This window comes from Saccharomyces kudriavzevii (assembly GCF_947243775.1).
Source record: "Saccharomyces kudriavzevii IFO 1802 strain IFO1802 genome assembly, chromosome: 9".
Taxonomy (NCBI): domain Eukaryota; kingdom Fungi; phylum Ascomycota; class Saccharomycetes; order Saccharomycetales; family Saccharomycetaceae; genus Saccharomyces; species Saccharomyces kudriavzevii.
In genome coordinates this window covers 351812-376725 of record NC_079280.1, presented here as the reverse complement: position 1 = coordinate 376725, position 24914 = coordinate 351812, and the positions used below count along the sequence as shown (strand labels likewise).

Here is a 24914-nt window from a genome sequence, read left to right as displayed (position 1 = left end):
TGTAACATTAAAAAGAGGTATATTCATATATATATATTTACTTTTATCAATATAATTACTATAGCCCCCTTGGTTTTTCCGTTTAGCTGATGATGCATTCCGCTGACAGGTCGCTCGAATCATCACTTACAGGGGTACTACACCTTGATTTTGACTTTGCACATATTTCAATATATTGATGACCTGGTTCGTGAAACCATTCGAGTACTTGGTAGTTTGTATTGTAAGCGTAACGACCCGATGATGAACGGATCGATAAATGGTTAGGTGCAAAATGGTGGCGTGGTAAGAAAATGCATGTGGGAACTGTGGTCGTTTCGGGTGTCGTTCTACCAATTAATTTCAAAGTATAGGACTTATTACTTAGATTAAATTCAGCAAATTCGAATGTTCCATGTATTTTCATCGGAAATGGTCTCATTATTGCATCAAGAGCCCTAAACCCCGACAAGTCTGTCTTTAAAGTGCATGATGCACTATCCAAGTCCAAATCATCATCTGGCTTTATAAAACTTGGCGGTTGCGAAGAAGAGCTCGATTTTGATTTGGAAGTGGATACCGAAGTTGCCGTAGAGGCTGGGGATGGCTCTCGTGTTAGTGTTTTTGATCGAGTTTCACGGTACAGTGGTTTGTCATCCGGGGACCAGATCGAAAAATCTTCATTATTCCAATTGTCACCCCATGCATGCGAATTAATACTGCAATAGCACCATAAAGTGTATGAAAGATTGCTTCCCTCCAATGCAAACCCAAGAGCATCCAACGCAGCGGTCTGAGAAGAGTAGTCGTTCGTGGTGTACGCCTTCTTGTCATCCATATCAAATGGTATACCGATCTCGGTGAAAAATACAGGCACATTCTTGCCAAGCATAGATTTGGCGTCTTTTTGCATTTCTGACAATTGTTTCCTAATGCATTTTCGTATACTATTTTCACCAAGGACCACTGCAAAGGCAGGATTTGAATACTTTTTGTTTACCAGACCATACGTGTCTATGCCGATCCGCTTATTCCATGTTTTGTACATTAGTGTCATTCCATCATAAAAATGACATGCACATATTGTTTTATCATCTAAAATCGGAAAATTTTGTAAATTGGGTGGTGGCTTCATTACTGGTGGTTGTATGATAATGAATGATTCTTTATCAAAAGCCCTAAACTTGTTGTATATTCCAGTGTAATACTCCACAAAATGATTATTTATAAAAACAGCTTCATCGGCTTGGCTAAAATAATCTGATTTAAGTAAAACGGGGCCTCCGCTTTCATGAATTTCCCAAACGCCATGCAGTTTCCAAATACAAGTGTCTGGTTTCCATTCAGGATTTCTTTCCCAATTGTATTTTGCATCTATCGCATCTCTCTCTTGTGCACTCAGCCAAGCTTTTTTGCCTCCAGGGTTAATTGTGCACGGCTTCCCCTTAGAAAACCCAAAAAATGTTCTCTTATATTGGTCTACGGTACTTTCGATGCCTTCGCCCAGCATGAAACTTTGAAATGCTGTCGGAGTTCTACCCAACTTCAAATCTCTCTCTTTCGGAATGACATCAAGATCTGTCTCACCAATGTAACCACAGTTTGGTTCGTTTACGGACTCTAATCCGATAATGCAGTTGTTGTCGAATAACTCGGGAGCCTTGTCTTTTATTCTTGCGTACAATGTCATGATGGCATTATTAAACTTTCCTTGCAAATAATCTTGAATATTCTCTCCATTAATTGTGCATTTCGGAGCATATTGTTTACCACCAAAGAATAGCGTAAACATTGTTTGGCATGCCAATTTGAAATAATTGGTAGGCCAAACCATCTTAAGGTACGCCTCCTCGTCTTTGCCGATTTCTCTGCCTGTTTTTGGATCAATATAATAGTTATGTAGGATGGCAGCGTCAGTGGCTAGGAAGTTCGCCGGCTGGAAACCTGCACAGTATAGAGTCCATAGCGGTGCTCCGGATCCGCCGCTAAATCTAGACCAAACGTCCTGATGAGGATCCAAATAAACGTACATTCCATGCTGAACGCCGTTTATTCTGGTTAATACTTCGACAATATAGTCCATATAGGCAAAATCGTACTGTCCCGGGCCGGCATGTTCGAGCGACTCCCAAGTAAAGGGTAAACGGATGGTATTGTAGCCTAATGACTTCAATCTAATGATATGCTCTTCGATATCCTCGAGGACTAAGGGGTGATTGATGAAGCTGACCTTATCAGCATCCTCGAAAAAAGCGCCATCCGCTATGGGAGCATGGGTCGATAAGAATGGTTTGGCAGGAATCTTAACCGAGGGATCCAAGTTGACGCCTCGCAATTGGATCACATTACCATCTTTATCGCAAAACTCACCGTTTGCTGAAATATGTATCTTGGCAGGCATACGATCGGTTCTTAATGCAGTCAAGATCTAGACATGAAAGAAAAAAGAGATAAAGAAAGATGCGAAAGATCAAGAAAATTACTTTAAGTAAGATTATACTGCGAATTTTATACTGTTACTGCTATATTACTATATGGTTAATCAGAAACATGAAAAAAACCCTTAAACGAAGGCCATTTTTTCGACCAAAAATGGGAAAAAGAAACTCCGATACGGGGAGTCGAACCCCGGTCTCCACGGTGAAAGCGTGATGTGATAGCCGTTACACTATATCGGATGGTAATTGTTGAAAAATTCTGTCTAATTACTATCCTCTAGCAACTGAATTATTTTCCATTATAGCAGGCTTATCATTCATTTTCTTGTTCCAACAGTCTCTGCACTCAATAAGTGCCCTTTTTTGGATAGTTTTCACGTCTATATTGGAATAGGTGGTCGAAAGTGGTCAACTGTATCGACTTTGATCAACCAATCTGGTTCTTGAGGTACCAATATCCCTATTTCTCGGCACATTGAGTTATCAGTGGCCCTTAACAACCAATTGGCCTCTTACTGTCGAGTAATGAACACATGCAATATGACTTATCGATCGTTTCGTTGTTTAAAATTGCCAGATCACGTGACACGTCAAGGACGATTTTTTCTTGTTAGGGGCAAAAGCTGAAGTTGGAAGAAAAAGCATTATAATGATATATAAAAAAGATCTATGGAAGAAATGTGGGTCGAGAAGTCAAGAGTCAAGCGAAACCTATCAGTCATACGAAGCCGTTAACCTGTACAACTGAAACGATGTACAATCCGTATCAGCAGCAGGGCATGAATTACCAGCAGCAGCAGCAACCGACTGGGTTCTACCCGCAGCAGCAGCAGCAGCAAGGTCAACCCACAAATCAAACTCAGAGCCAGCCTCAACCGCAGCAGCAAATGGGGTTTAACCAACCGCAAACAACTGGCATTGCTGGAATGCCTCAAAACTTTGGTAACTCTTTTGCTAATATGTCACAGCAGTCGCAAACGGGTTACAATAATAACGGTAACAACGGTAATGTGTATGGTAGCAGCGGTTTTGGCCAACAGCCTCAACAGCAACAACAACAGGTGAAACCGCAACATACAGGTTACATGCCTAGTACCAACATCGGTGCTATGATGAACACCACAGGCTCCATTCCGCCACCTAATCCAGCTCAACAGCCTCAATTACAGTCCATGCAGCCCCAAGGTACAGGCTACTATCAATCTGCCAATACTGCAAATGCTCCTCCAGTCCAACCTTTGCAATCTCAAGGAACGGGTTATTATGCGTCTACGCCAAATTTGATTTCTTCTAATCAACCTCAGCAACCTCTCCAAGCTCAGAGCACAGGCTATTATCAATCTCAGCCTCAGCAAGCGCCTCAACAAGCTCAGCCTTTGCAGCCTTTGAAGCCGCAGCAAACCGGATTTTACGTTCAACAACAGAACCAACCTCCGTTAGAGCCATTGAAACCCACTGCAACTGGATTTGTCAATTCATTCGCCAATAATGGTCTGAACAACGACATTAAGATTCCCGCTATGAGATTGTCGTTTATCACTGCACAAGATCAGGCCAAGTTCGAGACTTTGTTCAGATCGATTGTAACTAACGGTTCAAATACTGTTTCCGGGGCTAACTGCAGGAAAATTTTGATGAGATCCGGCCTAGCACCATCTCAATTGGCAAGAATATGGACCCTCTGTGATACATCAAGGGCAGGTGAGCTACTATTTCCTGAATTCGCGTTGGCCATGCATTTGATCAACGATGTCTTACAAGGTGACTCTATCCCTTATGAATTGGACTCCAAGACGAAAAACGAAGTTTCAAGTTTTATTGACGCCATCAATTTGAGTATTGCTAATCAGGATTCTTCCACTAGCAATGCTCCAAAGACTCCCTTTGACGAATTCATTACCTCAGGCGTACAAAATTTGCAACCTCAACCAACAGGCTTCATGCCTCAAACCAGTTTTGGTATTCCATTGCAATCCCAGATGACCGGTGGTGGCGTTGGCCCAGCGTTGAATCCTCAAGCCACGGGGATGATGGCCCCCACTACTTTTAACATGTCAATGAATACTGGTACCCCAGGATTGACTACTCAAATTACCGGAGGGGCACCCATGCCTATGTCTATGCAACCTAGCATTACTGGCAACACTTTGCAGCCTCAGACAACTGGTATGATGCCACAAACTTCCTTTGGCGTTAATTTGGGACCGCAACTGACTGGCGGCGCTTTGCAATCTCAGTACACGGGAGGATATGGTTCTGTTATGCCTCAGCAAACCAATAATGTAAGCATGCCCAATTTGTCCTTCAATCAGCAGGGGCTACAATCTCAGATAACCGGTTTGCAACCTCAACCAACTGGTTTTCTGCCACCATCCAACTTCAGCGCTACTATGCCATTAACTGCGCAAAAGACTGGGTTTGGTAATAATGAAATTTACACACAATCGAATTTTGGTAATAACTTAATTGACAACTCAAATCAAGAAAAAATTTCCACGGAGGAGAAGTCCTTGTTCTATAAGATTTTTGAAACTTTTGACACTCAAAACAGAGGCTTATTAGATTCTCCCACGGCAGTTGAAATTTTTAGAAAATCTGGTTTAAACCGTGCTGACCTAGAGCAGATTTGGAATCTTTGTGATATAAATAATACTGGTCAGTTGAATAAACAAGAATTTGCGCTGGGTATGCATTTGGTTTATGGCAAATTAAGTGGAAAACCTATTCCCAATGTGCTCCCTCCCAGTTTGATCCCTTCGAGCACAAAACTTTTGGATAATTTAAAAAATCAATTAAAGACTGAACCAAGCACTACAAAGGAAAAGGCTTCATTTGGTAAAATTGATGCCTTGAGTTACAAAAATAACGATGATGACGATATTTTGCCAAACTATAGAAATCGTAGGAAGGTTTACTCTGCAACGAATGAAGAGCAGCCCTCTTCTCCTTCACCTGATAAAGTAGAGAATCAGTCCAGTACCTCCGTTCAAAATAGATTTGTTTCAGAGAGTAAACAGCCAGCTGGACCTAAGTATGCTGAATTCTCAAGAGAGGTTAATTTGAAGAATATTGTTGCTTTGGAAAGTGAAATCAAAAATATCAAAAGTCCTCAGACCTTTTATGATGACTCTATTCCATCTGGTTTAACAAACCGCTTCGATGCTATCATTGCTAAACTTCCAAACTTATTCAATGAAATTTCTACAATTGATAACGAGATTACCAACGCAAAGATTCAGTTGTATAGAAAGAAGAATCCCTCTTCAATTATTGGGTCTGGTCCAAATGGTGAGATAACCGAAAATGACAGAAAGAAGGCGAAAAGTAGAGCTTTGTTGAGAGCAAGGATGTCTGCTCTCACCGGGAAATCTTCAGGGTCAGATGGTTCACTTTCCATGGAAGATGAACAGCAAAACGCTGAAATCAAGAGAATTCAGCAAGAAAATGGCAAGAACCAAGAAATTATCAGGGACATACGATCATCTATTTCAGACATTTCTGCCTCTTTAAAATCTACAATGACAGGATCGGAGATGATCTCCAATCAAGAGTTTGAAAGATGGGAATTTGGTATCGGTTTAGAAGATGCTGTTCGTGAATTTCTGGATGATCTGAAGTCAAACACCAACAAATTGGTGATCGAACCGTCTCCGTTTATACCTTCATCGACTCCAACACCTGCAGAAGATCGTGCTTCGTCACCTTCTTTTTCTCAATTTCAAACTGCCGGGGAAAGAGCTGCGTACTTGAAAGAACAGGCAAAAAAGAGGATGAAGGAGAAGTTAGCTAAATTTGATAAGAACAGACGAAGTGCAACTCAGCGTTCTAGACCAACCGTGGGCGAAAATCCCCAAGAACAACAACAGCCTTCAGGTGTTTCCAGTTTCGTTGAACCTAAAGAAACTCCATTCAAAGAAGAAGAAAATGTAGAACCTGCTCAACCTGCTCAACCTGCTCAGCATGTTTACAATTCGAAGCAAGAATCTGACGGTGAGGATGAAGATGAGGAGGAAAAACGTTTACAAGAACAACTAAAACAATTGAAGCTCAAGAAAAGAACGGAGAAAGAAAAGAGACTTGCAGCTTTACGTAAACAAATTGAAGATGCTCAAAATGAGAGCGATGACGGGGAAGAAACTGTAGTAGTCAACTTAGGTGGCCCTGCCAACGTTCCTCAAGTTGCGCCAGTTGCACCACCAACACCTTCTGAACAACGTCCAGTTAATGCCTCTGGCTCAGTAAGTGCCGCTGCTACCACCTCTGTCAATACGGACACTATGGTTTCGTCATCTAAAAGCCATAATCCATATTTTAAGGATACTTCAGCTGGCTCCACATCTAACTTTGATTCTCATGCGGCAGAAACGCAGAGAAGGATTCAAAGAGGTTTGGATGAGGATGAGGATGATGGATGGTCTGATGATGATGAGACAAGTAACCGCCTAGCTGTAAACGATAACGTCAAACAAGCAAGTGCTAATCAATCCAACCGTACACAAGATTTTCCTGTTGCAACTGCTCCCATACCCACTCCTGCTACTATTCGATCCGCTGCGCCCATTCCGTCTGCTGCTCCTATTCCACAGAGATCTTCTGCGTCAGCAACAGGATCCCTCCAAGCAAATGGCTCTAATGAAATCCGTGGTCTCACTCCAGCAGCTCCAACTTTACCTGGTGTTGTTCAAGGGTCACCTATCCCATTGGCTCCTCCTTTGCCCACTGTAAGTGAATCTCAAGGACCACCAGTTCCGTTAGCCCCTCCGCTACCTAGCGCTGTGCAAATATCTAGCGCTTCCACCCCGGCGCTAGTTGGAAGTGTTTTGCCTCCTCCTCCATCCTTGCCAACCGAACAAGCCTCCATTTCTGAACCCAATGTCGTTCACATTGGTAATAGAAATGGTCTTGGAGATGACTTAGGCGCATATGGACACGAATCTGATGATGATGATGTTTTATCGATTCCCGAATCAGTTGGTTCAGATGATGAGGAAAAAGATATTCCGCCAATTCCAACTGCAGGCATTCCACCGATTCCATCCACAGGTATTCCTCCACCTCCACCCCTGCCATAAGCAGTTAAAAGATTCATATATATGTACGTATATATACTAGTTTCTGAAAAATGTAGAATTACTGTTGCGAAGTTTCTTACACATTGAATGGTCTATACGAACATAAAACATATGATGGATAAAATGCACTATCCTGATTGGTTTTTTTGATTCAGTGTAATGGACTTTTCAGCATTGTCTTTGAAGACTTTGTCTTGATCTAATTCTTCCCTTACGGCCTCATGATACTTTCGCAAAGTCTTTTTTGGTCTATAAAAAGTATGATCGATTTTGAGGGGTCTGCCACCTACTTTAACCCCGTTCAAATTATCGACTGCCAGAATCGTTGACCGTTGATCTTCATACTTTAAATAGGCAAACCCCTGTGACTCTCCTGTATTCTCATCTCTGCTAAGTATAACATCCACAGGCACACCGTATTCGGAAAATACTGTTAGGATGTCACCTTCCGTTAACTCTTTGTTTAAATTTCCGATGTATACGTAGGCATTATCCCTATATTCACTATGCCATGAAAGATGCGGGCTAAGAATTCCGCTTTGTAATTCTCTATCGTTAATTTCCTGGATTTTGTTCATCGATGAACTTGTATCTGGTATCTGCTTGTAGTTAGTTGCACAACTCCATGTGCTTTTAAATTGTGATTATTAGTTTTTTCAGGTATATACTCCCAAATTTTCCAAACCGAAAAGAAAAATATAAGCCTATTGGATAAAAATGATAGTAAAAATCTCCAGGAAGCATAGCAATTGTGTACCGAATAATTAACACCACCGATGTCTTCATCGTTTTTGGTTCTTCTTAATAGTGATATTATCAGCATTACTATGACCTTACGTACATTATATTATGTTGGATACGGAGAGTAGAAAATAAATAAAATGAGTTCTAGTATACAAAAGACGGACATTATCTTCACGTATGTTTTTTCTTTTTCGTAGCCTCTGCAACAAGTTCTTCAAAGATTTGTGCTTCTTCTTGTTCAACTTTCGTCCTGAAAGTTTTCTTGAAAACTTCGCCCAGTAGCTTCATTGCTTCAGCTCTTCTAACAAGTGTTTTCTTACCCACAGAGTCATCTTCTAATACCTTATTACAGACGCCACGTAAAGTGGATGTTATTTCATATTTAGAACCATGCCAAGCGGCTGATAATACTTTTCCCATCAACAGTTGCTCTTGTTGTGCTAGTTCCTCGGTAGTTGGCTTGATTTGCTCATTTCCGTCCTTGTCAAATAATGGATCATTATTTGTACTAGCTTCTTTCATCTTTTCAAGCTCCTTCATAGTACTCTGAGCATCTATGGCTGCTGATACAGTTCTCAACGTGTCCATAAAGACGCCACCTTTTGCCTTCATGGAGTGGAATATGCCACCCATTCCAAACAGGTTTTGAGATGCAAGAAAGATCTCAGCTTTTTCGTGGTAAACGTCACCTATTGTATGCAAAATGTCTAAGCCAAATGATTCCATTTTCAAAAGGTTTGCCTCTTCCTCAAATTTCCTTTTGAAAGAATCTTTACAGGCATCGTCATAGACACTTTCTGTTAATATCGATAACCTTTCAATCAACGTTTTGCTTAATTGGTTCACCCTTTTTTGCCTTTCCACTACTTGCTCTTCCTCAAATTGCTCCAATTTTGTCTTCTTTTTCTTTGTCTCTCTCCCTATCTGTTCATTATTTTTATTGCCGTCGTGTATAGTCAAGTTGCTAGAGATTTTCGTTGCGTTCTCCTTGTCCTCACTTTCATTAGTGGCCGCATCTGTCTTGCTTGTTGTGGACTCTTTCTTTGTTTCCACATTTTCCTTCTCTTTTTCAGCTTCGTCTTCAGCATTTAATTCCTCAGTCTTCTGTAAATTCTTCAATAGCATCAGTTCGCCGATATATGAAGCAAAGGCATCTCCACCAAAGATGACGGAAAACTGTTCGGCTGCATCTTCAAACCCGCCCTGGGGTATGGCTTCTTTCCTCCCAAATTTGTCATATTTTGCACGAAGTTCGTCGTCACCCAAAACTTGATAAGCTTCGGATATGGCTTGAAACCTTTCGGTGGCCTTCAAATCATTGGGGTTCTTATCTGGATGCTCTTGAATCGATTTCTTCCTGTAAGCTTTTTTTATTTCAATGGCGGATGCAGTGGTAGATACACCTAACAAATCATAATATTCAGTATCAACAACCATCCTTTCTCGAACAACACTTTACAATCCCCCTTCCGACCACAAGAATAACTTGGTAGTATAATCAAAAATCAATTTGTTCACCTTGTGAATCTACCAGTTTTTCCAATGTGCTTTACTTCGAATTAGCACAAAATTTAGGGTGTGCGGGTAAAAAAAATTAATGTAATAGTAATAATCGATACGGCGCTATTAGTATAACACTTCTAGTTTGCTCATTCATTCATATATTCCTTCCTAAGAAAATATATACCGGGTTTTCGTACATATTATATAGAAGGTGCTAGCGTGGAGAGTACGGGGCTTCCGCTGAATTTACTGCGGAATCAACGTCTTCGTAACTACCTGAGAGTTGTCTCCCTAGTTCCGCCTCCATTTCGTTCTCCATTCGCTGTTCCTCAATCTCTGTCAGATCATCTTGATCTCTATTGGCAATTGCCTCTGACAGAGACAAGGATTTTTCACTTACAGTTTCGCTGTTACCTACGGTAGGAGAAAGAGGTACTGATTCGGCGTTGGCAGTGTTCTCTCTCTTTTCTTCTAGCGCGATGGTAGAAACAGCGTCGCTTGTTTCATTTGAAGGCTGTTTTAGTTGACCCTTTCGGATGTCTCTTACCTCCTCGCTCAGAGCATCTTCCGAGTGCTCATTTGAAAGAATCGTTGGCTGCTTATTAGAAGTAATGTGTTCTAACGCCACCTCTTTAGAGGGGAAAGAGTACACATTCCAATTGTTAAAAATTTCTATTTCATTGGAATTACTATCTTCTTCAATTTTTTCCACACCAGCGACTTTAGAGGGTAGTTTACGTCCACGAGGCCCCCTCGCCCTCCTAGTAGTGCTCAAGGACACATTTTTTGTCTGTGATTGCTCCTCTTTCTCCCCCGGAGAGTCAGCATCGGGCAAAGACAATTTCTTTCCCAAAGAAGCTGGAAGCTGTCCTGGGCTTATCAAACCAGGTAGCGCAAACAGCCCGTTTAATTTGTTTGTGAAATCAGCCTTTGTTGTATTGGCTGCAGTAGAGGATTCTGTCGCCTTCTTCATCATGTTCTCTGAATTGGTGGTAGCTGGTGAAGTTCCATTATTATGAAGATCTTGCTGTTGTCGTTTTTGTAACATTTCCTGGAAGGCCGCGATCCTTGAAGAAGGCTTCTTGGGAACTGGGGGTGGCGCATGTTTCTTTGGGCGCTCAACAGGAAGTACTGGACTTTTGTGTTTTTCTTCAGCATCAACTTCGATTGGGTCCTGCTCTTCTAATATAGGCTTATTTTCCACGTTCGGTGATCCTTCTTTCTTTACACTTGCCTCAAGGTTTCTTCTTGGTCTACTCTGTGGGACCATTGGAATATTATTTCCCTGTTCGCTCTTTGACTTTGAAGGAATCTTTATGCCATTCGCTGGGACAGCCACTATAGAAGTAGAAGATATAGCTGGCTGTGGATTTTCTTCCGCACTATTCTCAATTCCCGCTTTGTCGTTTAAAGACGTGGTGCTTTCTTCTTCCGTAGGATTTTGGAATATTTTTTTTTCCTGTTCCTCTTGATGCTTCTGCAGCTCCTCGAAACTTGATTCAGCGAGCTTAGTGATCTTTGCAGCCTTGACACCTGAATCAGCGTTTTCGGTCCAAGCCTGAGCGCAGCTTTTATCATCTTCTACATTCTTGTTTACATCTACTGGCTGTATAATACCCTCAGGTGTGGTATCATTTTCAAGAATACCTTTATCCTCTACCTTATGGTCTAGTACGGCATTCACCCCTTCTTTTCCAGGGCAGACTCCAGAGCCACTAGCTTTCGAGATCTCATCATTAGACAAGTTTACTAAGCTCGAAGAAAGGGAAGTCTCATCATTGTCCTCATCTTCCGTATGTCTGTTTGTTTCGGGCAAGAGTGGATGTGGAGTAAAAGATTCCTTCATGCTTAACGGTGTTCCCTGTTCGTTGTGAGATATGGAAATAACCTCGCCGTCTCGACTAGCAGTGGAGATTTTTTTCTTACATGTACTGCGCGCACTGTGCTTCGAGATCAAATTTTCAATCTCCTCCAATTCCTTGCTAGTGTTATCCATTACGTTATTCAGCTCTTCAGTGGTGGAACGTCTAATCGGCCTTTGTAACGGTACCTGGGGCAAACCTACAGACGCTGCACCACTTTCAAACGAAGTCATGGTCTTTGCTTTCAACATGGGCCTCTGCCTTGGTACAGTAGGCTTTTCCACTAATGTTGATGGCTCACTGCTAGCCTTCGCATTTCCTGCCTCAGTGCCAGGGGATGGAGAGAGTTCAACTGTCTTCGTCCTCGAGGGTCTCTCTGGTATTTTTGGGATGCTTTCTGATGACATTGTACAGGCGGTCAGAATTTATTTTACCCACCGCTGGATCACCATTCAAGACAGTCCCTTACTAAGATTATTATCTTTAATTAAATTGTTCAAACTTTCTCCTTTTCCCTGTTTCGCGCACTGGCAAAATAAGGCTCATCCATTTCTTTGTGCATCCCGTAGAAAAGAATGGGTGAAGATAGGAGAATGTGTCGTGGGATATAAAAGGTTCTATTCCGTAGAGTGCATTATTTATCACCAATCCGTGAAGCCGTTTCGAATGGGATAAAAACCCTTTCCCCATTAAAAGTCTTCTCTTATGGTACTTATAAGATGGTCCTGTTCCGGGTAATGGACTTATAATAACTCCATTTGCATATCTGGGCACATTGAACCAATCAATGAAAAGGTCTATCTTGTGATACAAAGGGAACCAAGGCCTTGCGGTTCGAAAAAATAGTAGCTCACTTCACTTTATTAAACAAATTCCGCTTTTATTTTGTTTTGTTATCCCCTTTCTTCCAACTGATGGCTAGTGCAGATGATTGCTTTAGTGATCTTGAAGACGATGAACTGGATAAACTGTATGAAAAGGCTATCAATAAAAATGTCCAAGAAACCATAACGAGACGATCCGTGCCGGTTCAAAGAGATCTTCATAACAATGTTCTACCTGGGCAGAAAACCGTGTACGAAGAAATTCAAAGAGAAGTCAGTTTTGGGCCTACACATCATGAGCTGGATTGTGATGCTTTATCATTTTACGTGTACCCTACAAACTATGAGGTGAGAGAATATCAGTACAATATCGTTTATAAGTCTCTATTTGAAAACACGTTGTGTGCCATTCCTACAGGTATGGGTAAGACATTCATTGCTAGTACTGTAATGTTGAATTATTTTCGTTGGACTAAAAAAGCAAAAATCATCTTTACTGCCCCCACAAGGCCCCTGGTAGCTCAGCAGATAAAGGCATGCTTGGGTATAACAGGAATACCCTCTGATCAAACTGCCATCTTGTTGGATAAAAGTAGAAAAAATAGAGAAGATATTTGGGCTAGTAAGAGGGTTTTCTTCGCCACACCCCAAGTGGTGGAGAATGATCTGAAAAGAGGCGTTTTGGACCCTAAGGACATTGTATGTCTTGTCATAGATGAAGCTCACAGAGCGACTGGTTCCTATGCGTATACGAACGTAGTTAATTTCATAGACAGGTTTAATTCATCCTACAGATTACTGGCATTGACTGCTACGCCTGCTTCTGATCTAGAAGGTGTTCAAGAAGTAGTTAATAATTTAGGTATCTCCAGGATTGAAATTAGAACTGAAGAAAGCATGGATATCGTCAAATATATGAAAAAAAGAAGAAAAGAAAAAATTGAGGTACCTCTTTCATTAGAAATTGAGGACATAATTGAGCAGTTGGGTATAGCTGTCAAACCTGTGCTCCAACAGGCAGTGGAACTGGGTATATACGAAGAATGTGACCCCTCACAAATAAATGCCTTTAAAGCCATGCAACAAAGCCAAAAAATCATCGCGAATCCTTCTATACCTGAAGGAATCAAATGGAGAAATTTCTTTATTCTACAACTTTTGAACAATCTGGGCCAAATGTTAAAAAGATTAAAAATTTATGGGATAAGAACATTTTACAACTATTTTCAAAATAAATGTACGGAATTCACTACAAAATATAACCTCAAAAAATCTACTAATAAAATTGCAGCTGAGTTTTATTATCATCCAATTTTGAAAAATATCAAAAAGCAGTGTGAACACTACTTGAACGATCCGAAATTTGTAGGTCATGGGAAACTACAATGCGTCAAGGATGAATTAATGGATTTCTTTCAGAAAAGTGGTTCTAACTCGAGGGTAATCATTTTTACAGAGCTTAGAGAAAGTGCACTTGAAATTGTGAAATTCGTAGATTCGATAGGCGGTGATCGAATCAGACCTCATATATTCATTGGGCAAGCCCGTGCAAAAGAAGGTTTTGATGAAGTCAAATATACAAGGAAACATGCGCCAAAGGGAAGGAAGAAGACGGAAAGGTTGAAAAGGCAAGAAGAGGAAGAACTCTTGGAAACTGAACGTCGTAAGAGGGCGGAAAACGATAAATTCGAAAGAACTGCAAAACGAACGGGAAGCTCTGAAGAGGCACAGATTAGTGGGATGAACCAAAAAATGCAAAAGGAAGTTATTCATAACTTCAAAAACGGTGAATATAACGTTCTGGTTTGTACTTCTATTGGAGAGGAAGGTCTAGATATCGGGGAAGTTGATTTAATCGTTTGCTATGATACTACAAGTAGTCCAATCAAAAATATTCAGCGTATGGGTAGAACAGGTAGGAAACGGGATGGTAAAATACTATTACTGTTTAGTAGTAATGAATCATACAAATTTGAGCGGGCTATGGAGGACTATTCAACTCTTCAAGCTCAAATATCTAAACAATGCATTGATTACAAAAAATCAGATCGAATAGTTCCAGAAAACATCATTCCTGAATGTCGCGAGACCCTGATCACAATTGATGATGAGGACGAAGTAATCAATGAAATGGAAGATGTTGATGAAGTTATTCGTTATGCTACTCAGCGTATGATGGGCAAAAAGCCAAAGGTAAAAAAAAGTACAACGAGGGGAAAGAAGGCCAAAGAAAATAAAAAGACGAAGAAGTTCTTCATGCCAGATAACGTTGAGACCAGTATTGTTAGTGCAAGCAGTTTACTTAATAAGGTTATATTGAACGAAAATGGTGGGAAACAATTAGCAACTGATAATGAAAATTCTAGCAAAAAACGGAAAGTCTTCAAGGCTTTGGACAACTTAGAAAATGATTCTACAGAGGAGGCCTCCTCTTCTTTAGAAACTGAGGATGAAGAAATGAGTGATAATAATGAGGCAATTTTCATCACGAATGGACAAAACGAATCCCGAAATAAAATGAAAGTTACCGCTAACTTTAACGGGGGAAATGTTGCACTATCCAAGCAAGCTCTCAATTATGCCAATCCCAGTATGGCTATATTTGTGAATGACTGTAGTTTACCAGCCAAAAACGACAAGGAAGTAAAAACCATTCAAGAGAATCAGCACCATCTTGAAAAAGAAGCAAAGGATGTTTACGAGAATAACCTGTTACTGACTTCAAGTGAAAAAGATCTATTCAGGAAACATTATGTACCGGAGGGTACTTCCTTTAACGTTGAGCCAAGTCTTGTACAATACACCAAGAACATCAACGTACCACACTGTCAGAAGGTTTCAGAGGTCATCTCCTTGTTTGACGACGAGAGAAACGATAATAAGAAGAGAACAATTGACATGAACTATACCAAATGTTTGGCGAGAAGCATGTTACGGGATATGCAGAAAGTTTCGAAGGTTGAGGATAAGAGCCAGTCAGATAATAGTTTCAACCATGAATCATCCCAGTCTTTGACCTTATCAAATGCTGAGTTAGATGACATACTGGGCTCAGATTCGGATTTTTGAATACTAGATTCTTGTAGGCTGTCACATATTGGAAGAATAACACTGCTGTAATATATAAATGTTTATGGATTTACATATATATCGCATGAACAGTTCAAGGACACTATTTTTTAAATTTTTTACTCTCTTTGAAAACCAGTGAAATACGATTGGCACCAACGAAACATAAACGCATACTAATGACAAGTAAGGTAGTATTCAAAGAATACCGGTTATTTTTTTATCTTAATATCATAAACTACAGGATAATGTTTCATTCCATCCCAATAGTTCTAGTAAATATCTTGTTTATTGGAGGTTTTTTTAAAGATTATCATTCATTCGTTAGCTAAAAAAAAAACCGCAATAATTCCAGTACTCCGAAAACTAACCTTAAAATGTAACAAACTTCAAAACTAACTGATTAAATAAGTAATCTTCATTTTTTACCTTTCAACCAGGCAGGCCCCTTCACCAAAACTAGTACTTGCTGTGATATAGCGTTATTATTTGCAATTGTTGCTATGTCCCAAAAAGAAAAAGTCATTATTGACACAGTCTCAAAGGCTGAAGCTTCAAACAGTAAAAACAACAGCAAGCAAGAATTTGAACTGGATGAGCTTGTAGGAAAACTGTCTATCGAAGGTGCCCCTCAAGTATCACAAAAGCTAAGTAAAGAAGAGAAACATGCTCACCAGCTTGAGGCAGACTCTCGCTCCATATTCGTTGGCAACATTACTCTAGATGTTACCCCGGAACAAATAGAGGAGCATTTCCAAGACTGTGGTTTGATAAAAAGGATAACGCTACTTTATGATAGAAATACGGGTGCACCAAAGGGTTACGGTTATATTGAATTCGAGAGCCCAGCATTTCGAGAAAAGGCCCTCCAATTAAATGGAGTAGAACTTAATGGTAAAAAAATTGCAGTCTCCAGAAAAAGAACTAACATTCCAGGATTTAATAGGCATCAAAACTCACAAAATCAGTACTTTCAACAATGGCAATGGAATTACCCTTTAATGGCTTACCCCAATCCCGATACTTTGCCTTACTATCCACCGTATCCTCCAAACCAATCCCCGAACCAAAGCTTTGGATATAATAAAATTGGCTATTATAGAGGCTCCTACAATAATAAGCACAGAAATCATCAAAAAAAAAATCACAACGGTACAAAAGACACTTCCAATAATATCAGACCTTCCACCCAAAAATCTGTTGTCACGCCTTCTGATAACGATAAAAGTGCTACACAAAAAGAATATTCTGAATAAATGTAGAGAATTTCGTTTGTTAAGTTTCAAGTCAAGTGGTAACTTTAAAATGTACTTTGAAACCATTATCTCTTCGTACCTCACCACCATAAGTGCTATTTCTCAAGAATAAAAGAAATTAAGGAAGTAAGAAAAAAAAATGGATGCCAAAACTCGAGACTACCATAAAGTAAATGTAAAAGTCATGCGCTTATTGAAGTTCTCATTATTTCTTACCATTTTGTTTTTATTTTTACTTAACATATTGGTATTATTTAGTTTATGTATTATAAACGTGGCTGCGACCAAGAAATAGCATCTTGTATACAGCATTCTATTTGTTACAGCAACTTTCTTTAAAATTGTAAGAAATAAATTTCTTTAAACCAATAAAAATAATTCCTTCGGAAAACAAAAACATAAATAATTACAGAATATTTTCAAAAGAATAAAATTAAATTTAATAAAAAACATTAATAAATAAAATAAAATATTTTGAAAATATTCACGTGCAAAACTTAACAACAACAACACAGTTTTTAGTTTATAAAGTGTGAAGTACTTATTGCTAACAACGAACATTCAAACTGGATCATAAAAGTACATAAGGTTTACTATCGAAAGCCCAAATTATACATCAAGTTCCAGATCCGTTAAAATACTTTCCAGCATTTCCATATCTTTTCTATATTCAAGGTATCCTACTTCTTTTAGATATTCTAAATCATCCTGGTTTTGAAATAGCTCCACGTCATCTGGCTCAAAGGAGTACTTTCGGAGTAAGTAGTATCTAATGTCATCCACTAATTCAATAGTATCAGTTTCCTGACGGAGTGAAATTCGTTCTGAACTCAACAAAATGGCCTTCTCTATTTCTGGATCTTTATATAACTCTTGCAAATGCATTGCTATGAATTTAGCTGCAAATTGTTCTAAGCGCTCGACTCCTATTTCCCATGATAAATAGAGCACGTCAAAAACATTATGCTCCTGAATAAACTCTTTCGATTGGGTGATGATTGTTGAAGTGATCGTTTTTAGACGATCTTCTAAAAGTATATCTGCAAGCAGTAGAACATCAACAGCATACATCCATGAAATGTCCGTACTGTCAGCATATAAATAACGAAGAATAATTTCAGCGACTTCAAATTCACAATTAGGAAGCGTCAGTTGCGTAGCGACTCCGTTATTGTGCCCTGAAAGATCTTTTGCCTTCACGTATGTAAGTTTTTCCTTGAAATTATTTGTGAACATTACCTTAAAATACTTTGCACGGTTCAAAATGGCTAAATGACAAGGATATACTCGTGTAGTTCCATTTCGGTTTTTTACCGAGAGTTGGATATCTGGATATGCTGGACAGTTCATTAAGGAAGTAGTTTGCTGCTCATCTTCAGCAACATCAACGGCGGAACTGAAAATACAATTGTTTACGAACAATAAAAGTTGGTTTCTCGCAATCTCGGTAAACTTATATTGGTAATCTGACATCAGCCTAGACTTTTTCGTAGGGTCGGCAATATGCCTTGCTTTATCTAAAAATTCTGGTAATAGTTCAATACTGAGATCACTAGATAATTTTATGAGTTCCTCGTATTGCCCTGGTTCAATTTGATGCAGAATTGGAATTAGGTAAAGAAATTTCAGAAAGATCTCAAATATATCTGAGTGGACTTCAATAGGAACAATTTCAATTTTTGCCCATTCATTTGTCATCTTTTCTGCTAAAACCTCGCTTCTTGCACATAATAAAAATCTATGTGCTGTGAATAGTTGGCCATTAGGAGCTCTAAATGAAATGTCTCTGCTAAGAAAGCTTTCTTCATTGTATATGGAGGAAACATGGGTAGCAAAGGATTGCTTGACATCTACGGCTTTCGATATATCGTAACTTAGAAGGGTTTCTTTGATAGCCTCATTCAATGCACCATATATGCAACGAGCCCCTTCGAATCTGTCTCTATCGCAAACGGCTCCTCTCTGTAGCAGAAGTTTCACAACCTCTTCGTGACCGCAAAGACTGGCAAGAAAAAGTGGCGAGTTATCAAATTTATCGACTCCATTCAAATTTACTCCTGTGGATATGAGTCGGTCGAGATTATCGATATCACCAGTGCGACATGAATAGCACAGCTCTTCGAAATTTTTGTCCATTGACATGCTCGCCATAAACTTACCAAACACTGTTTTCAAAGGAGCGTTTCTCTTGTAAATTTTTGAAAACCTCATAGTTATGCAAAACCTCATATAGATCGAACATATCCATTATCTTCATCTTGTATATTCTGCGCATTATTTCACTCTAAAGGTGTGGGTGTCTCGAGAATTGAGAATAAGCAGTATCCGTTGTGAATTCGCGATCTGTTCAGGCTATGAATCACTCTCCATATATTTTGCTTGCAGACCTTTTGAATGGTCTACCTAAAATGGTCTGGGTTTGGTTTTATTATACCCTCCTTTCATATTCTTTATTTTCATGCTTGTAGAATTGTATATTTGCTAAACGAGTCCCTTTATTGAGTACTTGTAAACCGGAAAGCTGGAGAAAAAAAAATATCTATATCAACTGTCAGTTTGCATTCTGACGTTAAATCATTGAGTATTGATATAAGAGTCACTAACCGCATGGATTCGAATTACCTTCCCTTAAAATGAGACTTTTCATCGGCAGAGAGACACGATCAATAGTCATCTCTTCTAATAATTACTGTTTATCGTTTCAGCGATTACGTAGCATACCGGGAGCCAGTTCCCAACAACGTCAACTGAATAAAACCCCTAGTGTAACAATAAAATCCTTTCCTGATACGGATCTTTCGAATGATACTAATTATATCGAAGTTAAAAGTTGCATATTCAATGGATTATTAGGGCTCGTCTGTCTTAATGGAGATATCTATGCCGCCGTCATATCTGGTGTCCAGAATGTTGGGTTTCCTCGATGGAAACTAATAGATCACCAAGTGAGACCTACAGAGAGCATTTATAAGATTTTAGATGTCGACTTTTACAGCTTGGAAAATGACGTTTTTGATTACCTCCTTTGCGAGAGGTCGGAACAAAACTACGATAAACTAATTCACGAACATCCTTGTGGTCCCCTTAAAAAACTGTTTAGTGATGGAACATTCTATTATTCTAGAGATTTCGATATCTCCAACATTGTGAAAAACCACGGCTTATCACATAACTTAGAATACACTGTAGATAACCAAGATTTATCATTCATTTGGAACGCCAACCTGGCAAGTGAGGTAATTAGTTGGAGAAGTAAGATTTCGAATCAGGAGAAGCAACTTTTTGCTAATGCAGGGTTCTTAACATTTGTCATAAGAGGTTATTGTAAGACAGCATTGATAGAAGATGGCTCAAATACGGCCTCGATAACTATAATTTCCAGGATTTCAACTGAGAGTAAGCAGGATACGCTAGAATTGGAGGGCATTAGTGAAGATGGGAAGATTTCGTTATTTGTTGAAACGGAGATCGTGGTGACCACAGAAAAATTCATTTTTTCGTACACTCAAGTGAACGGAAGTATTCCTCTTTTTTGGGAATCTGTTGAAAGTCAGCTGCTGTATGGGAAAAAGATCAAGGTAACGAAGGATTTCATTGAATCTCAAGGAGCCTTTGACAGGCATTTCGATAATCTGACCTCAAAGTATGGTGTCGTAAGTATTGTCAATATCATAAAACCTAAAAGCGAGTCGCAAGAAAAACTAGCACTGGTGTATAAGGATTGTGCTGAATCAAAGGGAATAAAAATAACAAATATAGAATACAGTTCCAGCGTTCTAGCAAAATCTCCCCATAAATTGCTCTATTTATTGAAGCAGGATATTTATGAGTTCGGTGCGTTTGCTTATGATATCTCCAGAGGCATTTATTTTGCAAAACAAACTGGTGTTTTACGAATAAGCGCTTTTGATTCAATTGAAAAACCTAACACAGTTGAAAGATTAGTGAGCAAGGAAGTACTTGAGTTGACCACAAATGAAATTGATGTATTCGAGCTTACTTCCCCATTTTTGGATGCTCATGATAAGCTATGGTCGGAAAATTATTACTGGCTTGATCGAACATACACCAAGCATACAAAGAATTCTGGAAAATACTCAAAAGTTTATTGGAAATTATTTGGTTCGCGAGTCAGACTATACGACCCGCTACATATCTACATCTCTCAACATTTAAAGCAGTTGAGGTCCAAATATACGTTTGAGAAAGACATCTCAATATTTGCGGGAACATTTAATATAAGTGGGAAAATCCCAAAAGATGATATAAAGGATTGGATCTTTCCGAAGTCAATGTCAAAGGACGCCGAAATGGCTGATCTTTATGTCATCGGATTAGAAGAAGTGGTAGAGCTCACCCCAGGTCATATGCTTGCCACAGATCCATACGTTCGGCAGTTTTGGGAAAAGAAAATACTGACGTTACTGAATGAGCCCGGGCGCGAAAAGAAATATGTACGTCTATGGAGTACGCAATTGGGTGGAATTTTACTTTTATTATTTATGAATGAGGCAGAATATTCAAAAGTCAAACATATTGAGGGAGATGTAAAAAAGACCGGATTTGGAGGAATGGCTTCGAACAAGGGGGCTGTTGCGGTTAGTTTCAAGTATTCCGCTACAAGATTTTGCGTACTGGTGTCTCATTTAGCTGCAGGATTAGAAAATGTTGAACAAAGACACAATGACTATAAAACGATTGCAAAAAGCATCAGGTTCTCTAAAGGATTACGGATAAAGGATCATGATGCAATTATTTGGATGGGTGATTTCAATTACAGAATATTAATGTCAAACGAAGATGTTAGGCGAAAAATCGTTTCTAAAGAATATTCCAGTTTATTTGAGAAAGATCAACTTAACCAACAGATGATTGCAGGTGAATCTTTCCCATACTTCCATGAAATGGCAATTGATTTCCCGCCTACCTATAAATTTGACCCAGGGACGAAAAACTACGACACAAGTGAAAAAATGAGGATACCAGCATGGACTGATCGAATATTGAGTAGGGGGGAAGTGCTTAAACAATTACAATATAAATGTTGTGAAGATATTGTCTTTTCCGATCATCGACCAGTATACGCCACATTTAGGGCGAGAGTAACCGTGGTCGATGAACAAAAGAAGACTACTCTGGGCACACAAATCTACGAGAAAATTATGGAAAGGCTGGAAGGGCTGGATGATGATGAGAAAATTGCGGTTTTGAGTGACGATGCATTTGTTATTGAAAGTCTTGAAGGAAATGATTCGATAGCTCGACCTACGCATTCTCCGACACCGATTCCTGAGCCCAAAAGAGGCAGGAAATTACCACCACCTAGTTCAGACTTAAGAAAATGGTGGATCGGGAACGGGAAGCAGGTCAAAGTAGTTCTTGACGTAGACCCGGCCATTTACATGCTTAATCCTGAAAGAAATCCCAACCCGTTCGTCGAAAACGGAGATGAACCGCTTTTTATAGAAAGGTAAGTAAATGATTATTAGCGAAAAAGAATAATATGTACTATTTTTTATTTATTGTTCCTTTTTCTCTCTTTGAATCATGCGGCCGTAAACATCCCCTCTATTTTTGACCAGACTTCTTTGCCAATTCGTCGTTATCCCTGTGCAGGCCTTCTAACTGATCTAATAGAGAGTCCATTTTCTTTTCCATTTCATCCAACTTAAGTTCGACTTCTGATATCTTTTCTTCTCCTCCTTTAAGTAGGTTTAGAACCTCCAAAATATCCTTTGCGCCTGCAGTGCTGACATCTTCGGGTGTATCACGAGTCATAATATCGACCAACGAATGAGCTGTTACCGCTTAATGTATTTCTCTACAATTCTATTATCGATTGAGATTGCTGCTTCCTAAAATGAATGATTAAATATTCACTTTCGAGAAATGGTTTACCCGGCATCTATGGCATTCTATAATAGCAATGTTAAACAGAACGCACTTTAACCTGAAGATTAGAAACGTGCTTTCACTTAGGCACTGAATTTTGGGTACAAACACACATGCAAACATTTATATACAAACATAAAACGAATCTAGTTTGAGTGTGTCATGGAAATAGCCAATTTATTTGCAATTAATCGCGCTTCTCCATAACACTAATCGTAATGTCTTAGTCCCTCAATTTCTTCATTATTTCTCCAAAAATTGGATATAGAGACGATTCCTTGTACATTTCAACCAGAGATTTTTCACTTGAAGCTTGGTTTTCAATCATTTCTACAAATTTTGGATCTATAGGGACATTACCTAGATACGGAACAGAAAACTGCTCGGATAGTCTTTTCCCACCTCCACTGGAGAAGATATTCGTACATTCTGCGCAATATGGGCATACGAATCCTGACATATTTTCAATTATACCAAGGATTTCTAGATCGACCTTTTTGCAGAAATTGATTTCCTTCTTGACATCAGCTGTTGCAACACTCTGTGGTGTAGTCACGACGATACCGCCATCTGGTTTAGAATATCTTAACTCTTCTGCTATTGAAATGTGTTCATCTGAAGTTCCTGGAGGGGTATCAATAAGAAGGTAATCTAATTCACCCCAGGCGACATCTGAGATAAATTGCTTTATCATAGAAGTCTTCTTGGGTCCTCTCCATACAACACTGTTGCCTCTATCACCGAGCAAAAACCCCAATGAAATTACGCTTAGGGAACCGATAGAATCAGTTTCCACTTTCACGGGCTGCCAACCGTCGGAACTCTGATAAATGGATTTATTCTCTAGGCCAAACATTCTAGGTAGAGACGGTCCTGTCAAATCGATATCTAAAACCCCAACTTTAAAACCCATACTGCAAAGGGTAAGCGCTGTTTGTGTGGTCACTGAACTTTTACCAACACCACCCTTTCCAGAAAGTATTAGTATAATATGCTTGATTCCTGCCAAGGAAGCTGCAGGGACGCCTGTTTCTTGTTCCTCCATTTTCACTTCTTATATTGCTGCAACGTTTGGCTTTTTCGTGACGCATATGCATATCTTCAAGCCATGCTTCAATTTCTTTCTAGTTGAAACTGAAGACGTTGATGACTAAGGAAGTGCTCCAATTCCCTTCCATTTGCTATTACTGCGCGATGACCCGTCTAATGTGATCATTTGAGATAATGCCAGTAAAATTAATGGTATTTCACACACTAGTGGCAACCAGAACAGACAATAGCCACTTTTATTGTATTCTTTTAGTACTAAGCCTAGTCCAAAATTCTGCCAAATATACGTTTCTACTTATGGCAATTTGGCATGAAAAAGTTGAAAAGGCTCTGAATAGCAGGAAGATTATTTATGGAATGTCCATAATCTTTTGTTATCCTCGGGTGGAATCTATTAATTGTGATGGATGAGAACTAGTTAACGTTGATAAGCTACGGACAAAGTTTCATCATTCTTTTAGCATTAGTCTTTTTCGTCTCGAGATATCTAACAGTGGCTAAAGATCGAAGTTTTTCAATCCGCGTTCTTTTGCCAAGAAATGGTAGAAAACAAACATAGTGCATTCTAAGAATGTTGAATGGCGTTGCCAATAACGATTAAATGGTCACACAGCACCAGGTAACACAGATGAGTTCAAGGTATGACAAAGTATCAGGCTACTCTACGTTTAGAATAGCGCTTCCTTTTGATGTTTACTGCCGTATCCAAATACTGCAGTAAAGGTGGTTTATAAGTGAATTTGGTTTACTAACCATAGTAAGATTTATATAGATTTGGAGGGACGAACGCTTATCAACGCGATAGCGGTAGGACACAATTGTTTGGTACACCTGATGGTTCGAGTAATCTCGATGATGATAGATCACCAGCGTTTGGTAGCACAGGCAAGTTAGACTACTCCCAAAGTACTTTGGCATCGCTAGAATCTCAGAGTGAAGAGCAAATGGGGGCTATGGGACAAAGAATAAAGGCCCTGAAGTCGTTATCTTTGAGAATGGGTGATGAAATTAGGGGCAGCAATCAAACTATTGATCAGCTTGGTGATACTTTCCATAACACGTCTGCCAAACTAAAAAGGACCTTCGGTAACATGATGGAGATGGCTAAAAGATCCGGGATTAGCATAAAAACATGGTTGATAATATTTTTCATAGTAGGCTTGCTTTTTTTCTGGGTGTGGATTACATAGACATTTGCATATTGTATTACATTAAAGACTAATTA

The 24914-nt window shown here is 39.3% G+C and overlaps 12 protein-coding genes and 1 non-coding gene across 13 annotated transcripts; 5 read left to right on the top strand and 8 right to left on the bottom strand.

Annotated features, from left to right (window-relative positions):
- Window positions 1-82: 82 nt before the first annotated feature.
- EGH1 (hydrolase) lies at window positions 83-2380 on the bottom strand (the record flags this gene model as incomplete). Its single annotated transcript, XM_056228787.1, has 1 exon — window positions 83-2380. The coding sequence occupies one exon, from the start codon at window positions 2378-2380 to the stop codon at window positions 83-85; it is 2298 nt and encodes a 765-aa protein (XP_056088474.1).
- Window positions 2381-2585: 205 nt separating this feature from the next.
- Skdi_9.trna9E lies at window positions 2586-2657 on the bottom strand. Its single transcript has one exon. It is a non-coding gene; the product is annotated as a tRNA-Glu (tRNA).
- A 512-nt stretch (window positions 2658-3169) lies between these two features.
- PAN1 (actin cytoskeleton-regulatory complex protein PAN1) lies at window positions 3170-7489 on the top strand (the record flags this gene model as incomplete). The annotated part of the gene is made up of 1 exon (XM_056228786.1): window positions 3170-7489. One exon carries the CDS (start codon window positions 3170-3172, stop codon window positions 7487-7489), a length of 4320 nt encoding a protein of 1439 aa, XP_056088473.1.
- A 128-nt stretch (window positions 7490-7617) lies between these two features.
- IST3 (U2 snRNP complex subunit IST3) lies at window positions 7618-8067 on the bottom strand (the record flags this gene model as incomplete). The annotated part of the gene is made up of 1 exon (XM_056228785.1): window positions 7618-8067. The coding sequence occupies one exon, from the start codon at window positions 8065-8067 to the stop codon at window positions 7618-7620; it is 450 nt and encodes a 149-aa protein (XP_056088472.1).
- Window positions 8068-8404: 337 nt separating this feature from the next.
- On the bottom strand, window positions 8405-9670 carry DJP1 (Djp1p; the record flags this gene model as incomplete). Its single annotated transcript, XM_056228784.1, has 1 exon — window positions 8405-9670. The coding sequence occupies one exon, from the start codon at window positions 9668-9670 to the stop codon at window positions 8405-8407; it is 1266 nt and encodes a 421-aa protein (XP_056088471.1).
- Window positions 9671-9950: 280 nt separating this feature from the next.
- On the bottom strand, window positions 9951-12005 carry AIM21 (Aim21p; the record flags this gene model as incomplete). The annotated part of the gene is made up of 1 exon (XM_056228783.1): window positions 9951-12005. The coding sequence occupies one exon, from the start codon at window positions 12003-12005 to the stop codon at window positions 9951-9953; it is 2055 nt and encodes a 684-aa protein (XP_056088470.1).
- A 507-nt stretch (window positions 12006-12512) lies between these two features.
- On the top strand, window positions 12513-15491 carry MPH1 (3'-5' DNA helicase; the record flags this gene model as incomplete). The annotated part of the gene is made up of 1 exon (XM_056228782.1): window positions 12513-15491. One exon carries the CDS (start codon window positions 12513-12515, stop codon window positions 15489-15491), a length of 2979 nt encoding a protein of 992 aa, XP_056088469.1.
- A 503-nt stretch (window positions 15492-15994) lies between these two features.
- Window positions 15995-16747, top strand: SGN1 (Sgn1p; the record flags this gene model as incomplete). Its single annotated transcript, XM_056228780.1, has 1 exon — window positions 15995-16747. The coding sequence occupies one exon, from the start codon at window positions 15995-15997 to the stop codon at window positions 16745-16747; it is 753 nt and encodes a 250-aa protein (XP_056088468.1).
- A 609-nt stretch (window positions 16748-17356) lies between these two features.
- Window positions 17357-18898, bottom strand: SKDI09G1630 (uncharacterized protein; the record flags this gene model as incomplete). The annotated part of the gene is made up of 1 exon (XM_056228779.1): window positions 17357-18898. One exon carries the CDS (start codon window positions 18896-18898, stop codon window positions 17357-17359), a length of 1542 nt encoding a protein of 513 aa, XP_056088467.1.
- A 482-nt stretch (window positions 18899-19380) lies between these two features.
- On the top strand, window positions 19381-22221 carry INP51 (phosphoinositide 5-phosphatase INP51; the record flags this gene model as incomplete). The annotated part of the gene is made up of 1 exon (XM_056228778.1): window positions 19381-22221. One exon carries the CDS (start codon window positions 19381-19383, stop codon window positions 22219-22221), a length of 2841 nt encoding a protein of 946 aa, XP_056088466.1.
- A 94-nt stretch (window positions 22222-22315) lies between these two features.
- CMI7 (Cmi7p) lies at window positions 22316-22525 on the bottom strand (the record flags this gene model as incomplete). Its single annotated transcript, XM_056228777.1, has 1 exon — window positions 22316-22525. The coding sequence occupies one exon, from the start codon at window positions 22523-22525 to the stop codon at window positions 22316-22318; it is 210 nt and encodes a 69-aa protein (XP_056088465.1).
- Window positions 22526-22862: 337 nt separating this feature from the next.
- On the bottom strand, window positions 22863-23684 carry CFD1 (iron-sulfur cluster assembly protein CFD1; the record flags this gene model as incomplete). Its single annotated transcript, XM_056228776.1, has 1 exon — window positions 22863-23684. One exon carries the CDS (start codon window positions 23682-23684, stop codon window positions 22863-22865), a length of 822 nt encoding a protein of 273 aa, XP_056088464.1.
- A 633-nt stretch (window positions 23685-24317) lies between these two features.
- On the top strand, window positions 24318-24879 carry BET1 (Bet1p; the record flags this gene model as incomplete). The annotated part of the gene is made up of 2 exons (XM_056228775.1): window positions 24318-24328; window positions 24462-24879. 2 exons carry the CDS (start codon window positions 24318-24320, stop codon window positions 24877-24879), a joined length of 429 nt encoding a protein of 142 aa, XP_056088463.1.
- Between the last annotated feature and the right edge of the window lie 35 nt (window positions 24880-24914).